At 38.5% G+C, this 19,933-nt stretch overlaps 2 protein-coding genes across 2 annotated transcripts; both read left to right on the top strand.

The window, feature by feature from the left end:
- The first annotated feature begins 1,685 nt into the window (after window positions 1–1,685).
- p2ry12 (purinergic receptor P2Y12) lies at window positions 1,686–8,633 on the top strand. Its single transcript, XM_086080878.1, has 4 exons — window positions 1,686–1,803; window positions 3,170–3,306; window positions 3,586–3,837; window positions 6,842–8,633. The coding sequence occupies exons 2-4, from the start codon at window positions 3,289–3,291 to the stop codon at window positions 7,646–7,648; spliced, it is 1,077 nt and encodes a 358-aa protein (XP_085937004.1). The 5' UTR covers window positions 1,686–1,803; window positions 3,170–3,288; the 3' UTR covers window positions 7,649–8,633.
- Window positions 8,634–14,299: 5,666 nt separating this feature from the next.
- p2ry13 (purinergic receptor P2Y13) lies at window positions 14,300–18,665 on the top strand. Its single transcript, XM_086080892.1, has 4 exons — window positions 14,300–14,538; window positions 15,861–16,052; window positions 16,129–16,518; window positions 17,700–18,665. The coding sequence occupies exons 2-4, from the start codon at window positions 15,870–15,872 to the stop codon at window positions 18,165–18,167; spliced, it is 1,041 nt and encodes a 346-aa protein (XP_085937018.1). The 5' UTR covers window positions 14,300–14,538; window positions 15,861–15,869; the 3' UTR covers window positions 18,168–18,665.
- Window positions 18,666–19,933: the final 1,268 nt, after the last annotated feature.

Raw genomic sequence — 19,933 nt, 5'->3', positions numbered from 1 at the left:
TATCGCTGCTGACTTGCACTAGTCTTTCCTCCACACAAATAGGTTGCGCTTTGATGCAAAATCCAGACCAGATCCATGAGTCATCATGAAGGTGAAAACAAAGCACTTGCTATGTGTTTGGAATGGAACTGGCAACTCATCCTCTTGTAGACAGGAAGGTCCAGGAGCCAAATAGATCCAGACAGTCAACTTCAGAACCTGGATCAAAGTAGACACATGGGGCTCATGAGAACAGAAGCCAGTCATTGCGTCGAACTCTCAGTCGGGAATAAAACATGGGTTATATCCACGGTCAGTCCAGGCGTATGGTGTTTCAGGTTACTAATATCGTAGACTTTGGTTGATTGTGTCAATAATTCATCTTTCCTTCACTTCCATCAGAGTGGTTTTGGCATAACCCATATAAATTATAGGTACATATAATAAAACCTTTAAGCTAGCCATTAGTGTTAATTTCGTTAAACAATTATTTTATTGTAAACATGTATTTTTGGGGGGTGGCAACATGTCACATATTCACTCCCTCTATTTGATGACTTATAACTCTGCACTGACACAAAGTATGAAAATAACATGAATGCAAAAAATATAGTAAACATTTTGTTTATATATGATGTCATGATTCCAATAAATATATAAAAGTATAAAAAGTGATACAACTAGCCCCGGTATCACCTACAGCTATATGGGTCAGGCAGGCGGGAAGATTCATGGTCAAAGTAAAAAAATAAAAGAAGGAAATTATACTGTAGTGATAATGTAACATTAATCCAAAGGCTAAAACGTCCCAACAATACTGTTAATCTGACCGCTAACTAATGCTAGCTAATTTACTAGTTCGTAGCATGGAGCCTTAGCAGCCACTGTAGCCTAATTGTGTGTGAAGTTGTTTTTCATCAAAAAGATGAGAGACATTTTTATGTGAAATAGTTTTGGATCCAAAATGTTCAACATTATCTGCTGACAAAAATAATATATACAGGGGTAAAATGATTGTCCTGACTAAAACTAGACTAAAATGTTGACTGTTTTTGTTGACTAAAACTAGATAAAAATAAAATTAAAATAAAAGACTAAAATGCCAGATTTATAGTTGTATTTCAACCAAAAACAAAACTGAAACTGTAAAAAGTAAAACTAACACTACATTTAAAAATGTTTGAAAAAATTAACACTACTAACCATGTGGTAGACAGACCCTGGCACCAGCCCACCATAGCAGGCCAGCAGCAGCAGTAGCTCAAAGTAACCTTACACTGTCCAAACAAATTGTGACTTGCCCATTTCAACTATGCTACATTTATGACCTGACCAAGGTGACGCATGAACGCAAACAAACACGGACCACCGCCTGCGCTTAAAGGTTACGGCGAGCTGTCACAAAGACAACATGATCGACTGCCGACTGTTTTTCCTAACGGGTGAGAGGTCGCAGTTTGTCAGCGGCGCACAGCTGCTCCTGGACTCGTTTGACCAGCGTCCTCTCGCCATCAACTTTTCGGAAAAAATTGATACCCATGCACGGGAAAGATTGGACCTCCCTTTTGCAGCTTCCTGTTTGTAGCGCTTGTTCATCTTGAGAAGCAACAATAGCCTTGTGGTTTGTCAAGCGAAAGTGGTGACTCAGAGGTCAGAGGGTGGTGTGAGAAGTTGAAGAAAGTGTTGCAGGGAGGAAAATTCATTATATTTGTGCAGAGGGGGGCTGGCTCTAAATGGATTTTCAGGCCAGTGGTGTGTTCCTCACCTCATTCCTCTCTTCCTGTCTGTCTGAGAAGCAGCGGATGAGGATTTCCATGTGTGCAGGTTTGTGCGTGTGGGTGTTTTTATTCACACTCCATTTTGCGAATGCTGTTAGACAGCACTGCATTTGGTTGGCCATCAGTCAAGGGTCTTCATTTGGACCAAAGTCGGCCAGATTGGCTCCAGCTCTGGTCGCATCCTAATTGGGAGTCGGAAACTTTGCAAATGTATAAATGGTTGATTACGTGACTGCTGTGAGGAGGTCATTCAAAGTACTGATGCAATTTTACATTTCAAAAAGAGGAAATGCTAAGATCAAAAATTCATTATTGTGGAAATTTAGTAAGACAAGTATTATTAATGCTAGTATTATTATTTGGTTAGCTTGGCTAAAACTGGCTTGACTTAACTTTGACTTGAAACACATAACCTATTAAATGTTTGCCATGTGGTGTGTTTTTAAAAGTAAAGTAGTCTTTTCCATACCTTAGTCTACACATTCATCAGAACTTACAGAGCACTTAAAACCATTTTGCATATGGCAACGGTGTCGTTATAATATACATTTTAAAGCTAACAGTTATTTAATGCAAATTTTTCTGTCATCTGTCAGCATTCTCGCTCATAATGAAAGTACTCAAGTTTAACCTTGAATGCATGTACAGTACCTGCAGTGTAATGTAGGTGTGCGTGCATGAGGTCAAAATAAGGAAGTGAATGATGCTGACGTCTCAGTTCGGGCTCAGACAGGGGAAGTTTCAGCATTGCTGCCGATTGGTACACGACAGGGGGGGGGGGGGGGGGATCTTACATCATGTGATGTAAAATGAAAAGCAACCCATACAGGAGCTTATTTTCAGTTCCTCAGAAAAATGGTCCAGAATGTGTTCTGAGGGCATCACAATGTAATAGTGGTTAGCTACTCTAATGTTTGGGGTTTGTACAAATTTATACGAAAAATTATTTGGTATATTGAAGACTGTAAATTGTATAAATGTGAGAGGGAATGGTTATACTGTGTTATACTAAGACTATACTTGACTTGAGAAATGTATTTCTAAAGTCTTGCTGTACCTTATAATTAGCAGGCGACTAGTCCAAGTGTACTCCCACCTGTCTTTTAAAATCAGCCGGAATAGACTCCAGCTAACCTGTGAGGACAAAGCGCCGTAGAAAATGAACGGAAATGATCTGCGTGTACATTTTGGCATATACCATGAGATGTTTTCAATTCCATCCACATAGTAAAAACTCCTTATTATTCTGTATATCGCATGAGGAGTGTGGCCTATCTTGGGTCGGAGTCATCACAAGAGGCAGACAAATGATTAAAGGAAGCAATGCAACATGTCGCCATGTGTCCAAACCATTTCTTCCTGTTGACGTCGCCCTATGGTGCCACTTGATTAGGCTGTTTGATTGTCTGCAGCATTTCCGCAAGACAGGAAAGAGAAAGCAGAAGACAAAGTCTGCCGTCAGACAATCCATGCCACATTTGGCTAAACCGGGTTGCAGTGGCCAAACAGCAGTCTGCTCGGAGAGATCTTCATGCGACAAAGCCAGCCGGTCAGTCAATAACAGCAACTATAATATCAATACTCTTGGAGTTCTCTAGCCTTTTTGGGTCCAGGGACCTCTTAGCCCTCAAGCTTAGGCATTGAGGAGAAATTGGTTTATTATATTTGTTTTATTGGTAAATGGCAAATTATTTAAGGAAAGCCAAAATGACAGCTCACAGACTTGAGATCCAATATAAGAGTGACATTTTAGCCTGAAGTAAATTTGCTTTGTCCAGAAACCATTTCTGTTGTGATTGCTACATAAAAAAAAAATTGAATTTTTCAGACAATTCTCCTCATGGACACAAACGAGACTATCTTCCAAGGCAACCGCAGCAACCAGACTTGCTCCCGCGACAATGTCGTGAAGACGGTGGTTTTCCCTGTCCTCTACTCCGTCCTCTTCCTTGCTGGGCTGTCACTCAATGGCCTGGCAGTGTGGGTTTTCCTGCGCATCCCCTCGCGCTCCCATTTCGTCATCTACCTCAAGAACGTTGTGGTCGCCGACGTCTTCATGACCCTCACCTTCCCTTTCAAGGTGAGGCCCAAAGAGATTGTTTCATGCGGGGTTAAGGTCACTGACTGTGTGGTGGTTTGCTCACATGTATACAGATTTCAGGACGGGCCATAACACATAAATATATTTATGCAAAACTTTGAGACAAAGGTTTCACGTTATGGCTATAATTCCAAAAAAAAAACATCCAGAAAAGCCTCAGAGAACAGCTGAAATTGATTTGGGGTCAATCAGAGGCACCGCTGGCTCATCCTCCTCTTTTTCTAATGAGTTAATTTCTTGCATAATTTAAAATGGAAAACAATTACCCCAATATTTTGACATGAACAAATATTCTGAATGTCACACACAAACATTTTTTTTTATGTTTTACTTTAATGCATTTAGTTATGTTTATTGCTCAAACACAATCTGTGCTACCTTTTAACGCAACCATCCGCTGTCTGCTAAAGGATCATCTGCACTCAAAATTAATAGTGTGATTAATCTGCGGCAATACATGATTAGTTAATGCTTTAACTTGGACAGCACTAATATATATATATATATATATATATACGTATATATATATATATATATATATACATATACATATATATATATATATATATATATATATGTATATATATATATATATATATATATATATATGTATATATATATATATATATATATATATATATATACATATATATATATATATATATATATATATATATATATATATATATATATATATATATATATATATATGTGTATATATATATATATATATGTATATGTGTGTGTGTTTCACACAGTAAAACTGCTTTAACTCCTCAATAAGCTCTCACATTGACCTCTAAATAGATCACTTTGACCCGCAACATAAATGGAAGGTTGCCAGTATGTTTATGATTGTGGTTGTATCATACTGAAAGTGAAGTTATGAAAGTTTGAACTTCACATTTAACAGAAAGGTCATTGACTTCGTATTAAAAAGTTGGACAGAAATTCTTGCATTTTCACCGGTTTGAAAAAAATTAATAATAATAAATCACTGGAATTGTCTTTAAAAGACAATGCTGTTCTCATGTAAATCAATGAATCTATAAAACCAAGCAACAACCTCTGGTGCTCATCTGAGAAGCAGACCAAAATTATGGCCACCCTTGACTATACTAATTTATAGATGTGTCCCTCGCTTCCCATCAGAAGGCAATACTTTAGGTCGCCACGTCGTAAATGTGTTCTTGACGATAAGCCGTCCAATCTGCTGAAGGTAATACCGCGCATAGACTGAGGCGAGAGAAAACGGTAATAAACGGCAGTCTGACATTTCACATGGGAATATAGTCATCTAAAAGATTCATGGAGCACTTTAATGCATCAAGTCAGCAGCCAGAAAGATTTTTCACTTTCATTTTGAACTTCCAAAAGTTATTTCCCTCTGAACAGTTTTACTGAGCGGCAATCATTTAAAATGTTCATCAAACATCTGACCAAATATAATGAGATCCAAAACAAGAGCTGTGTCACAAATAGTAATAATGCACAGTCTTGATTGATTCATTTTACTTATCAATTCATCCATTTTCTATAGCAGTTGTCCTCATTACGGTCACGGGTGAGTTTGAGCTTATCCCTCGGGGCAGAGCTACGTGGTGGCCAATGGTGGTCGCCACCCCACTTGGCCAAAGGTGATTCTTCGGTGCAGATCATTAATTTAACCTTGCTGCTGTTTGGTTGACCATCTACACTTAATACAATAGTTAGTTAAAAAAATCATCAAAATTGGATCAAAAAGGAACCGATCCAGCTTTTGGGGTTATTTATTTAACCAAATGAATGACTCATAAAACAACCATGTTAAAATTGGTTTGCTTTGCCCAACACACTCATAATACAAGCAAGAACAAATCTGAGTAAAAAACAACTTTTAGAATGTTGTAAGTAAAAGATTGTTGTGGTTTTGGTTAGATTTTAGTTGTCATCTTTTCTTTGTGTCTCCTTTTGTCAAAGTCAGGCTCGTTAAGTTTTATCAACCTGATCCCTTGTGTCATCCAATCAGTTTCCTCAGCCACCTGTTTCTTATCCAGGTGTCTCGTTGTCTCGTCAGTTTGTTTGTATTTAATTATTTATTCTTTGAGAGCTTGTCATGTTTTGTCAAGTCTGAAGTCGAGTCAAGTCTCTTTCCTTATGTTTGTTTTGGCTTCCTTTGCCCCTCGTTTTTTTGGTTGTTTGTTTTTTGGGTGGGGTGGGGTGGGGACTTTTGCTAATTCTATGATTTGAGCGCCTTGTTTGTTTTTGTTCATTTAGAAAATAAATACATTTTGTTTTTGAACACTTCCCTGTATTTGGGTCCCCAACGTCCCGTATAACGTAGCAATTGTTGTGTCATTGTGTTTCTTACAGTAGATATGATTTGAACGAATGAGTCGTTGATCGCCAGTATGCAAAATGGCATCTGTCAATGACAATTTATCACTCTGATTGGCTGTCAGTCAGTGAATTACTGCATGAATTAAACCAAGGCTGGGCAACTGGCAGCTTTTTGAAAAGATAAAAATGTATGAATAAATAAATAACTAAATACAATTTTTTATTTTTTATTTCTTCATTTATTTTAGAAACCCAAAACATTATTTAAAAATGCTGACAAAGATTCAACAATATATATATATATATATATATATATATATATATATATATATATATATATATATATATATATATATATACAATTTATTTATTTATTTTTAATTTTTAAAATTATTTTTAAAATTTTACAAATGCAAAACATTCTTTAAAAATGCTGACAAACATTTATTATATTTTTTGGATGAAAAATGGGGAGCGGGGGGGGATCCCGGCAAAAAAATCCCTAGTATGAAGAAATATTCAATAATAATAATAATAATAATAATAATAATAATAATAATAATAATGCTATATTAAACGGATGTATGGACGATCCATATTACATTGGGCAAGTACACCAAACGGAGATCTGAACATTTCCGCTCTGAATTCTGTGTTGCTGCAGGTGTTATCAGACTCCAACATGGCCTCCGCTGACCTGCGAATATTCGTGTGCCGGGTCTCCTCGGTGCTCTTCTACCTGACCATGTACATCAGCATCCTCTTCTTCGGCCTCATCAGCATCGACCGCTGCAGGAAGACCCTGTCCCCGTTCAAGGGCACCAACGCCAACCGGCTGGCCCGCAGGAAGCTCCTCTCTGCCGTGGTGTGGATCGTCCTCCTGGCGCTGTGCATCCCCAACGTGATGCTCACCAGTAAGAAGCCACGGTCGCCGTACTTTAAGTGCAGCGACCTAAAGGACCAGGCTGGACTTTTCTGGCACGAGGTGGTCAACCACGTGTGTCAGGTTATCTTCTGGGGGAACCTGTCGATTGTGATCGTGTGCTACACTCTAATCACCAAAGAGTTGTACAAATCGTACTCGCGCACCAAGGCTCGAGGGTCCGAGGCGTGCAGGGCTTCGGCCAAGCAGAAGCAGCAGACTAAGAGAAAGATGAACACCAACGTCTTCTTGGTTCTCGCCGTGTTCTTCGTGTGCTTCGTGCCGTTCCATTTCGCTCGCGTGCCGTACACGATGAGCCAGACGCACGGCCTCCTCTTCGACTGCCGACTCAAGCTCTTCTTCTTCCAGCTCAAAGAAAGCACACTCTTCCTGTCATCCCTCAACTCCCTCCTGGACCCGCTTATCTACTTCTTCCTCTGCAAGTCCTTCAGGACCACCCTGTTCAAGACCCTCAGGCTGCCCCCCGGCACCTGCAGCTGGCTGCTAGAGAGGGGTTCAGACACGGATTCTTGCAGCAGCACCCTCTGAGTGTTGGACCGTCAGGGTGGCAAGACATTCTGCAGAAGCACTGAGAACTTCAATTCAATATTTGTTCCATGAAATTGTATTGATTCTTGATTCTTGATGAACAGTCTATTCATAGCATGTCTCTTGGCTGCACTGATTCCAGTACGTGTATGTGGATGTTAGATGTCCAACCAGATTTCCGCTTCCATGTGCTGCCATGCCAATTCTTTGTGAAAAGAGCATGAGAAGATATTTAGTGAAATGAAATTCCGCATGGGGAAGTGGATCTCCTCAGGACATGCCCGTCGGTCGAATCGCCGCAGCGACACTTTCCTCAGAAGTGGCCCTCTTCAGATCTTGTCCGGCAGTTTTAAGAGATGAATTAAGTCGGTAAGTCGTCACTGAAGACCCAAGTACCACACAAGAACCTCAGAACTGTGAGGCAGATTTGATATCCACTATTGTACAATGTTACTGCCCCTTGATGTAATAATATTTGAAATATTTCTGTCTGAATGTTCTGGATCTGTTTTTCATGCCAGTTTTGTATTGAGAAGAATGGCAAGCGTTTTCCCATAGTCGCCCCAAATCTTTGTTACTTCTTTACAGCAACTAGTCCAGAGTGAATCCATCAGCCAAAGGATGCATTTCATTTTGACTCATTTGCTCCGAGACATCATTATCAATCATCAATTACTGTATGCACTTCTGAAACTCAAACTATCTATTGTTTATTATTATCATGCCGATATACAACAGGTAACTTTCTAGTAAAATGTAAGTGAAATTTTGTTTTGCACTGTGTTTATTGTTCAATATTAAATATTGTTGTTTAATTGTTGTTTTTTTGTTTTTTTACCGCCTACCTATAGATGTTATGTTTATAAAAAGTTGTCTAATGTTTATAAAAAGTTGTCTAATAATTTTTAAAAGTCAAATGTTGACTCTATAGAATTGCCATTCTGTTGTGAAACGCAAAATCAATAAAGTTTGCTTGATTCATTAATTGATTTATCCTTCTGAGAACTCAAATAAATTTATTATATATAATTATATAATAATGATAATAATTATATATATATATATATATATATATATATATATATATATATATATATATATATATATATATATATATATATATATATATATATATATATATATATATATATATATATTTAAATTAACATACTACAGTATTTATGAAGCAATGATAGTACGTACAATAATAGTACGTACAATAATATTACGCTTTTAAGTCAACCTAGTAGATAAACCCACAACACATGCAAGTCTTTCTTTTCTTTTCTTTTAAATCTTAAATTGACTGCTATTTCAATAACATTGAATGAATGTATTCTAACATTGGTTTTAAAGGCATTTAACCCATTCAACTGGTTCAATTTAGCTCTACGGGGTGTTGTTAAAACTAGATGTGGAGCCGCTGCCCTCCAGTGGCTAAGGAAGGGATTACATAGCAAGTCATTTCCATGTCACTATCATTTCATGGAATAGCGGTAGAATTTTGTATTATTATTAAATGAGTAATGTATGAGTACGTTTTATTTTATTACCCCAAAACATAACACTGTTAACATTCTAAAGTATGCATTGCGGTCACAGTCATAATAATTAATAATTCATGTTAAATGAAGGAACTGCCTAAAGCTACTGTGCATATTTCTCAGTGTTGGTTCGAGCAAACTTGGGTTAGTACCATTTGGTGGTTCCATTTGATTGCTTGAAAATTTTTGTTTGTCTGGGTGAACAGGCTCTTATGTGTATTGTGGAGATACATCATAATCCAGGTGGGGTCTTCTGCTTATTATTACTATGTCATAGTATAATCAAATGCAAATACAAACCGCAACAACAGCGGTAAACACATTGGCACATGAATAAAAAGTGAGCAGATTCATCTTTATAAAAGCAGGATTGTTTCATACAGCTCTTCTATTCAAATTCATTAAATAATGTAGATAGTACCAAATGAATTGAATTCAATCTGAATGGTATTGATATGCTATAAGTCTCTATTCAGTGCAATAAAAATCCTGGTTGGTGCATTTAGTCCTTCTTTTTGTGGGAGTGACACAAATTGGACATAAAATTTCTTCTCTGACAGCAGAAATTTTATGATGCTATTGTAAAAGCTTATTGCGCTATATAGTTTTCATTTTAATCCTTTTTTTTTTTTGCTATGAGGTTTACAATAGAGTGGGGGGAGAGAGAAAATTGCACACGCTTTTATTTGACTTCTGTTGTTCCTTTCAACACCTATCCATTTTTTAATTGCATAAACAAGACAGTCAATGTATCACTAAATTGTATTGTACGGAGGAATACACTAGTATGGATTAAAACTACAATAACTTTGGATATTGCAGACTCGGGTTCGATCCTGACTTACTTCTTTTTTTTCATCATAGCTTACTGTTACCGCTCAATCATAGCACATGATGTTCATCTCCTTGTTTTGGGTGCTCGCAGATGTGACTCAAATATACAGTATGTCATCTTGCATGATTCGTGATCGTGACAAGTATTGGAGGATGTAAACATAAACGGAAAAACGTCAGTAATCCGTACTGTGCCATCAGTAGCTGTCTCGATATATGTATATATACATAGCCTAGCATTCGATTGAGCTAGCAAGCACTGTTTACAAACGTATCTTCAAAATTCGAAAACTCTTTAATTATCTAATTTTGAATGAGTTTTTACAAATATTTTCTTGGTGGGGGTGGAGCCTTAATTCCCTCTATTGATTGGCAGCCACTTGCTCCAATGCATGCAGACTTCCTACACATGTATCTTTTTACTGCCCTCTAGTGGACAACTAATAATGTATACAGTATAATGGTTATAACCATTAGCAGGAAAGGACGAAAATAGAGGTAACTATACATTTTTCATCAAATCTGACACTTGATATACGCTACAAGTAATTTTTAATTTTCTAACCTTTTGTGATGGGAGACTGCAAGCACTTTACTAGGTCAACCTCCACGAGCCACTTCTTTCCCCCTGCACTTCCACTTCTCTTTGTGACGTGTCCACAATCATGGCGGACGACGAGGCACTCTAAAGCGGTCACACCAGTCCAAAGCCGCAGTCCACATGTTGGCTGTCAAGTCCAATATTTCAAGAAAATAAATTATGACCAACTTGCTCTTCCGCCTTTCATTGTGTGACGTGCGTGCACTCACTGCAGACAACGAGGTGCTCTAGACACGATGTTCACACGTCAATCAAAGTCGGACAGTTTTTTTCCCTCCATTTCCTCGTTCCCCTGAGTGATGTGCGCGACTCACGGCCGACAGTGTAAGATGACAAAGGTGGTCAGTTGTTTTTTTGTGTATATAGAGTTAAGCAGTTTAACAATATACTGCATCTCCACAATTCAACAATACAGTACATCGTTTTCAGCAATTATCTTGAAACACGTATAATGCATTTAAAAACAAATCTATGATTTCACTTTGCTTTTATTGCCTTTTTTTATGTCTTGGTTGAGAACCGTTACAAACAAAAAGTCTTGTAGTGCAAATATGCCCAAATTTGTGGCTGCTGGAAGTAGTATATTTTATTTATTAATAAGTGAACACAAGGTTGTTTTGTCTGCTGTTGGTGGGGGTCACCTCAAAACCGCCTCAGCATGATGCAAATGATGAGCAAGAATGTTGCTCCGTTCGGTTTCCTGTTGTTTTCTGTAAGGCTTCCTTCTTTTTATAAAGCTGAGAAAGACTGTTGTATATGTTTTAATGGTTGAAAACAAAACATTAAAATAGAGAAACATTTGTTAAAATGAATTTGTGTTGAGTAAGTTTCTTATTTCTCATTTGTGCACGCATTGTGTATTTGTTTGTTAGGTCAATGAGTGGCGTATCTCAATCAAGTGTGACTTTGTGATTGCTCGTGTGTGTGGCCTGTGAGTCAACTACGAAGTTATTAAAATGTCATACTTGGAATGAAGGAGGTCAACCCGGGGCAGTCTTTTCTTCACATATGTTGCAAGGGAGTCTCAATTAAGTGTAAAAAACGACACACGTTTAGATATGAGCTAAATGTGACGTCTGAGAATTGCGCCAATAATGTGTTTTCCTTCTTCATGTTTTGCGGAAACACTGCCTGAGGAAATTATGCTTTCTTATAACCTTTACCCCATTTTCAAACCCTAACTTCGGCTTGAAACCCTACTTTAAGCCCAAACCTTGGCTTGAAACCATAAATTGAAAGTTGAAACCTAATCAGGGGCGGCGCTGACAGCTGAAATCATGGAGCCGTGCCAACCCTAATTTAAATCCTACAAGAACCCTGATTTGAAACTATAATCCTGGCTTGAAACCCTCTTTTGAGGGTCTTGAGCCCTACCCTTATTCCCAGCGCTAAAAACCCAAAAGAGGAAACACAATGAGGATGTGTGAAAAGTTGAGGAATTAAATGATGAGCTGTACTGTATACAATGAAAGTGTATGTGGACCACCCGTCATAGAGTTGTTTAGTGTGAAAATGAAGCTCACATGTCCGCCTCCCCCTCCCCTCATGTTTTTGTGAGCGTGTGAATGAGGCCGTGCACATTGTAAAGCACTTATAATATCCAAAGGAGCCGTATAAACCCACTCGCGTTTATTCAGCGAATGGTGTTAAAGCAGGAAAATGTCAACATTTCATTTATTTTAAGTCTCCCAAGGTAATCGTAAAAAAAAAAAAGGTAACATCTTTACCGTAAAAAATAATAATAAAAAAATAGCATCTTTATGGGCTTTTTCTTTATTGGGACAAAGTCATTAGTTTGTGGTGAATGATGAAAAAAAGAGGAGCATATTGTGTGTGGCTAATATATTGCAAGCTTAACATTAGTTCTTTAGCAGTGAAAGCACTGGTGGGCAATCGCCTGACAGGTGGCTCCACTTGCGGACGAGACACTGTGGTAAACACAACACAGATGACTCATTTTGGTTTCTTTTACAGGAAATGTGGTTTAAAGGGCATTTTTCCAGTGTACAATAAAGTGTACAAACAAAAAGTCTTTTTTTTTTTTTTTACATCATCTCACACCACGTCGTATATAAATATTTTTAATACCACTCGGTTGATTTTCTAATGTCAACGACTCATAATGCAATGCGGTGTCAGCAAATATGGTGACCTAAATAAGTTGTAATATTTTAACCTACCTTTAGGTATAACTGATTTTAATATCTAAAGCGGACAACAGTAGATCTAAATGGATCAGATCAGCAGATATTTTGCATTTTATGCAAAATCTGGGATCAGTTGTAATGTCATCATTTGCCGATCAATCAATTGATCGGATCCATAAAAATAATACATTGAAGCAAACACTATCGCGTTCACGCCAAAGATATTCTGTGCTGCTGTTGTTAATAATCAAAGGTTTCTCAGCATATACACTCAGATTTACCCCCCCCCCAATATTTTTTAATAATTTTGGAAGTTTTTTTGTGTGTGCAATATTTTTCAGCGCTTTGAGGAAAAATTTTAGGTGGTCAACTGAACACAAGGCAATCTATGTAAATAAACAAGTTATTTACATAGATTGGGTATATTGGTCCATCTTTTGATCAGATCGGTGATCCGTTATCTTTTTTTTTTTAGCGAGCTGATCGATGATTAGCGTCAAAATCCTGAGAATCACAAACTTGAATTATTTTCCTTATTCCAGTAATTATCAAATTGTAGGTGGCGCTCTTACTGTGAAGGAGTACTACTTCTTCTACAGAGATATACTACTTACAACAATTTTATTGAAAAAATATACTATTTATAGCCGTGGCGCAGAGGGTGAGGGTGGGGGGGGGGGGGGTTTAGGGAGTGATATTTTCTTCTTCCTGGGGAGGCATAACATAAAATATCTGGGAAGCCTCAAACACTATTCTTGTTGGAATCGTAACCTTGACTTGGAATGCTAATTTTGGGGGGCTTGTTGAGGTTTTGAGGCTACAAAATGGAAAAATTCTTGTATAATAGAAATACAGAGTATAATGATACATACTGTATTTGTTGTTTAGCAAAATACAAGTTTTACTTCCCTTTTCTCAAGCCACCGTGTGTTACACTTCACCGCTGCTTTCAAGTAGAAAACCGCAAAGTTAATTAAACGATCGCCCTGGGACCGCTTTTCAACGCCAGCATCTCTACTAGTCGCTCTTTTCCCATCTGCTATCGTTCCTGGTCCTGATCCAACAAGCAAAGTCACACAGGAAATTATGCCTGTCATGTTCTCAAAAAGCACTCGTTTTATTTATAGAAGGTCACAAAAGGGAGTAAAACTCTAAAGCATCACGGCAGGAAGCATCAGGCGGCAGTATTGTATATCAACACACATTCGGTGAGCATTCTAACATCCTTAAACCCACAAGCATAATTTTGAGTTTTGACTAGTCCGATGAGAAAAGAGAAGTGGGCTAGTTGAGGGGGTGGGCAGGAGTGTGCAGCAGGTCCTCGGACGAGGGTCCCCCAGAACGAGCCCGTTGTGTTTGTACTTCGACTGGCACGCACGCTCGCCAACCTCTCGGGGAACAATCGGGACAGGAAGTGAGCAAGGAAAGTCTCTTTCACTCACAGGAAGCCTGGCAAAGTTGTCAAGAGGGGAGGGGGGGGGGGGGCGTAGACAGTAGCTACAAACGACACACACACACACATACATCTTCAAGATAGGCGTATTTTAAGCGAAGAAGTAAAGTAACGCCAATACATGTTCAATTGGGTTTCCTCCGTTTGGCTAACTTCCTGTGGATAAGAGCGGCGAAAGCGGAATCGGATATTTCACTTCTTCCTTCTTCTGAAAGATTGTGTTTTTTCACCCCCCCCCCCTCCCCATCATTGCCTTATATGTTCTTCTTCTTACCCATGCTGCACAGTCACATAGGACAGAAGGACACGAGGTAAGAATTATTTCAATACTACATCTTTAAAAAAAAAAGCATTTATGTAAAATTACATAAGTAATTAACTTTCTTTTTAAAGTATACTGGACAGTAAATGTTTGTTGCCATGGTAGCCGGTACTTGGCAGTTGGCCTATACGAGGTGTTCCCAAAGAATACACACTAGAAAAACATGATAGTGAAAGTAGTTCTTTCATCAAATGTATTCATTATTTAATTTAACTCATGTTTGCGGCAAATGTAAAACAATGGTGAATGTAATGGAAGTTGTCTTTGTCTTGAGATATGATGAAGCAGCATGTGGTTCATGATCCATGGCTATGCTTGTACACTCACTGTAAACAATTACATGTTTCGATTACAAGCTGAAGACCTTGTAAACTGCATTCTATCTATTCCTCTTTTGTTTGTGCATTGATTTCACCATTCAGCATTATGAATGAACTCTTTCAATTTTAGCAGTGTAAACACTGCTAAAATTATATAACTAATAAATAATATATATAATAACACTACACTGGGGAATTTTTATTTATTTTTTCCTTTTAAAGAGTGAAATAACTTTGAATTTAATACTTCAACATGTTCACCAAGGGGCTTGAACCCCCAACCTCAGGGATACCAGACAACCATTTTACTACTGATCCATGCTGCCACTGTGGTTAATAATTTTAAATCTCATGAAATGTATACTTGGTAGTGCTTATGCCGCAGCATAGGCAGCAGCCGTAAGTCCAATTCTTTGCTAGCGTATTATTCACCCGCTCAAGCTTTCCCCTTTCCCTATACCTCATTAGCTGTCCTTTCAAAATAAATACAATTAATTATTATTATTACCATGAATGTACTTATATTCTAGGACATTATAGAAATTGTAGTTTTTTTCACTTAAAAAAAAGAAGTCAATTCACAAAGAAATTATGGTAAAATTACACATTTCTTTTGTTAATTTCTCAGTAAATATGTTTTTCTTCTTCTTTTTTTTTGGGGGGGGGGTTATAGAGTTGAATTTTACATTTTATTCTATTAAATAACAGACAAATATTTGTGAAATGACGATACATTTGTGAACGTTTTTAACAATCAATATATGTATTTCTAATGGAGTTTTTTGGGGGCAAAATAACTGAAATATTGTGTTTTTACAGTTAAAGTGATTTAATGTTATTTTACATTTGACATGTAAAATCAGTCTTTATTTTTGTAAATTAAACTATTTTTAAAATAAAGGAAAAATAACTGAAATAAAAAGTAAAATTCCGTAATATTACAGTTTTGTTTTGTTTTTACAGTATACATATATGACCTTGTCTTCTCCAGAAAAACAAAATGAACGTCTCACTAGCCAACGCTTCCGTCAAGTGTGTCCGGGATATCAGCGTGACCTCGGTGGTGTTCCCCTGCCTGTACAGCATCCTCTTCATAGTCGCCCTGCCGCTCAATTCTATGGCGGCGTGGATCTTCTTCAGCATCCCCAGCAAGTCCACGTTCATGGTTTTTCTAAAGAATGTGGTGAGTGCCTTGGGTGGTCAAGGTTAGGCACGCAAAGTGTATCTAACCAAAACCTTGTGATCTTTTACAACAACAGGTGTTGGCTGACTTGTTAATGACGTTGACCATCCCCCTGAGGGTACTAAGCGACGCCGGCGTGGGTGCGGGTCGTCTGCGGGCGTTCCACTGCCGTTACTCAGCCGTTCTCTTCTACATCACCATGTACATCAGCATTATCTTGCTGGGCCTTATCAGCCTGGACCGCTACCTGAAGATTGTCCGGCCGTTCGGGAAGGGCGCCCTGCAGCGGGTCCGGGTCGGCCAGTCGCTGAGTATCGCCGTGTGGGTGGTCATGTTGTCTTTAGCTCTGCCCAATGTGATTCTAAGCGACCAGCCCCCGCAATACTCTAACGGACGAGTCAAGTGCACCTCCATGAAGAGCCAGGCCGGCCTGGATTGGCATGAAGGATTCAACTACTTCTGTCAGGTATCCATGAAAGGAAGAATTCATCATTCAGTCATGAGTCACTTCATTAGGTACACCAGCACGTTATGATGTCTTAAAAATTCTGCCTTTAGGCTACAAAGATAATAATGCTCAGTTTTCTGGCCTAAAGGTAGGGCATTAACTAAAAGGGCTGACTTCCTGTGGGTTTTATGAGATGTGTTCTCAATAAATAACATGATACTATTAAATTTGCAAATAACAACACGTTTCTTTAGCCAGCTTCTTAGTTAGATAGTTAGTTAGCTTGCTTTTTGGTCATCTATTTTGTTTTTTTTGCTATTTTCTTAATATCTTGAATGGGGCATGGGCCAAATAATGTATACACAACATAATGTAAGGGTGGCAACTGCATTAAACATTTGGATAAATATTGTTGAACCTACAGTCTTGTTTTATTTTTATTTTTTAGTTAGCTTGCTAGTTAGTTATCTACCTGCGTAGCTAATTAATTACCATGACAGCAGGTCAAGAATGGGGCAAAGATTAAAATGTTCATGGAGAGCCAATCAAAGATAACGTGTAAAGGATTTTAGAATTGTGCAGCCTGTACATTCGTGATGTCTTTCTCAAAATGTACTAAACCTACAGAATACACTGTATCAGCATTAAACTCACACATAGCTAGTTAGCTAGTTAGCAAGCAAATTGACTTTCCACAACAACTCTGAAAATGGTTTTGATCATGATCTAAAGAACATATATTGATTAATGACACGACATTGCCAACCTTACAAGCTTTAGTTAGTTAGCATTTTAGTTGGCTAGCATGCAGGTTAGCAATATAGCTGTAAAGCTAATGTAGTAACATTCCTTGACAATTTGGTAGATGTGTTGGATATGGGCCAATAAACCATGATGATAAATATCAATTAGGTGCTTAAACAAGTAAGTTTAGTTTGGTTTCTATAGTTAGAGTGCTATAGTTTCTTGTCTCTTGCTAAACTTCACAGACAAAAATATACATACCACAATTACAAATACAGACATAATTATGCACTCAACACCTTATTCATAATTGACCTTCCATGGTGTACTCCAGCTTTTGCTCAAAGTCAATTAGGGTAAACTTCAGTTCTTGTCGTGATCTTGAACAGGATAGGCTGTATATATAAAGATGTGCAGGCCTATCATGTGTTCACTGTCTTTGTGTTTCCCTGCAGGTGATTTTCTGGGGAACGTTGGCCCTGATGGTGTTCTGCTACACATTCATTAGCAAGAAAGTCTACAAGTCTTACAAAGCCTCAAAGAGCAGCTCTCAGGCAGCCACCCGCAAAACCAAAGCCAAGGTTTTCGTGGTGGTTGCCGTCTTCATCGTCTGCTTCGCCCCCTTCCACTTTGCGCGAGTTCCCTACACTCTCACGCAGACCCGCAACGCCATCAGCCAATGTCGGGCGAAGAACGGGCTCTACGTAGCCAAGGAGACCACGCTGTGGATGTCGGCCACCAACGTGGTTCTGGACCCGCTCATTTACGTGTTCCTGTGCAGCGTGTTCAGGAAGAGACTCGCGGCCACGCTCAGACGCAAGCCCCTCCCCAAAGGAGATTCCCCCACTGCCACATCCACGCAGCTGGAGATGTCGCAAATGGCAAACAACAGCAGAGTGGTGCACATTGGCCCACTCAAATAACACACTGGAACTATCCAATATGTCCAATATGTACATATGTCTAATATTTTGTTTTTGTATTTTATTAGATTTAAAAAAAACTGCTTGGAAAATGGTGGGAAAAAATGTGGGTGATTGGTCAAGCGTTAATATGTTGTCCAGTTCTGATAATATCTTCTAACCAGCATTGTGAACAAACTTTTTGTTCAATATATGTGATGTCCCTTGCTGCCTTCACAAAAGATGCTGATTGGTTTGTTATTTTTTTGACAGGCAGGGTTGATGTAAAGGGAATGCATTATGGAAATCTGACTCTTTCATTGCTTTAGAGACATATGTGTGTCTGGAATCCCAGCCCAACTACCACGTGTTAAATTCTACAGCGGTGCTTTCCAACAAGCCTGGATGCACAGACCAGCGTTAGCTTCAGGTTTGCTGCACATAAACATACCACACGTTAGTAGTCACAGCCGGTACCATAAGCACACTCCACAACAATAAAATAATAAACAATCAACACCTAAAGTAATTTCTTATTTGTGTGAAAATGGCAAAATATGTCTCTCAAGCTCAGCAAATTGGGTATAGGAAAGCTTAATGGACAATAGATGCTGCAGGGCCTGCAGCAGATCATGACGTTGCAACAATGACCATGCTGTTCCTGCCACACAACACAATGTTTGCCAAGTCATTGGACGCATGATGTCAAGCGTACTCAATGTCATTGTCAACTTCCTGATTTCTAATCTCCTTGAACTGACACTTTCCCTTCTGTCAACAAAGGAAACATTTAGTCAGCACTTATGCAAACACGCACTGCTTACATCTGAGAAAAATTACTAGTTTTTTGGGGGGCAACTGGTTGCTCGCGGACCACATTCCGAGTGCCTCCTTGATTCATTAAATAAATAGTTAAATAAATAAATAAATAAATACCCCCCCCCCCATACAAAAACAATTGGAAAAAATGAATGCTGTTAATCATTCAAAATACATTTTATACATACAATGGGGGAAATTAGGGTGGGGGTGGTTAATATTAGGGGGGGGGGGGACAAGAAAAATCCAAAATATGGGGGGGAAAAACCATGAATATGTGAAATTTGACTGTAGTTTTAAGTTGCATTATCACCAGTCGCCACTAGATGGCAGGCATGTCTTAGATGCACTTACACTAGGACTTCTAGGCCCTATACTACAATGTGAGTTGGCCTAATATTTTTTGGGGTGGATATGCAGCGCAAACAGAATATGTCAATGATATTAAAATGAAGTGTGAGTTGATTTTTGTGAAAAACAAAATGTACAAAATGAGTTCTTACAAGTCACACTTTTAAGAGCACATATTTTCCCACCCCACCCCACCCCCTTCCAGTGTTGTAACAAATAGATGTAATGTATCATTGGTTTTATTATTAAACACCAGAACAATCTGCTTTCATATTACTGCTTTCTGTTGCACATCCGGAACAGTTTGCGGCAAAGTGGTATTTCTGCATGTAGACTGCCACCCTCCATGATGAGGTGTCCGTGCCCACCTGACTGCAAACCACCAAAGACAAATTTCTTCAGCTGAAACAGTTGCAAGTCTTGCACGAGTTTGCCGCTTCATCAACATAGTGACCTTATTCAGACACACTTAATGATGGCGTTAAACCGGTGATCCAGTGCATGCACATATCAGATGCTTGAACAGGGTGAATGTAAACCACAACAAAGCAGTCCGCACCTGAGCACTGAAAGAGAACAGGAAGGAAAGAAGGAAGTTTACTTCTTTTTTTTTTTCA

The sequence above is a fragment of the Leptonotus elevatus genome, chromosome 7, assembly GCF_054856555.1.
Source record: "Leptonotus elevatus isolate MCC_2025b chromosome 7, RoL_Lele_1.0, whole genome shotgun sequence".
NCBI lineage: Eukaryota > Metazoa > Chordata > Actinopteri > Syngnathiformes > Syngnathidae > Leptonotus > Leptonotus elevatus.
This window is presented reverse-complemented; position numbering and strand designations above follow the sequence as displayed.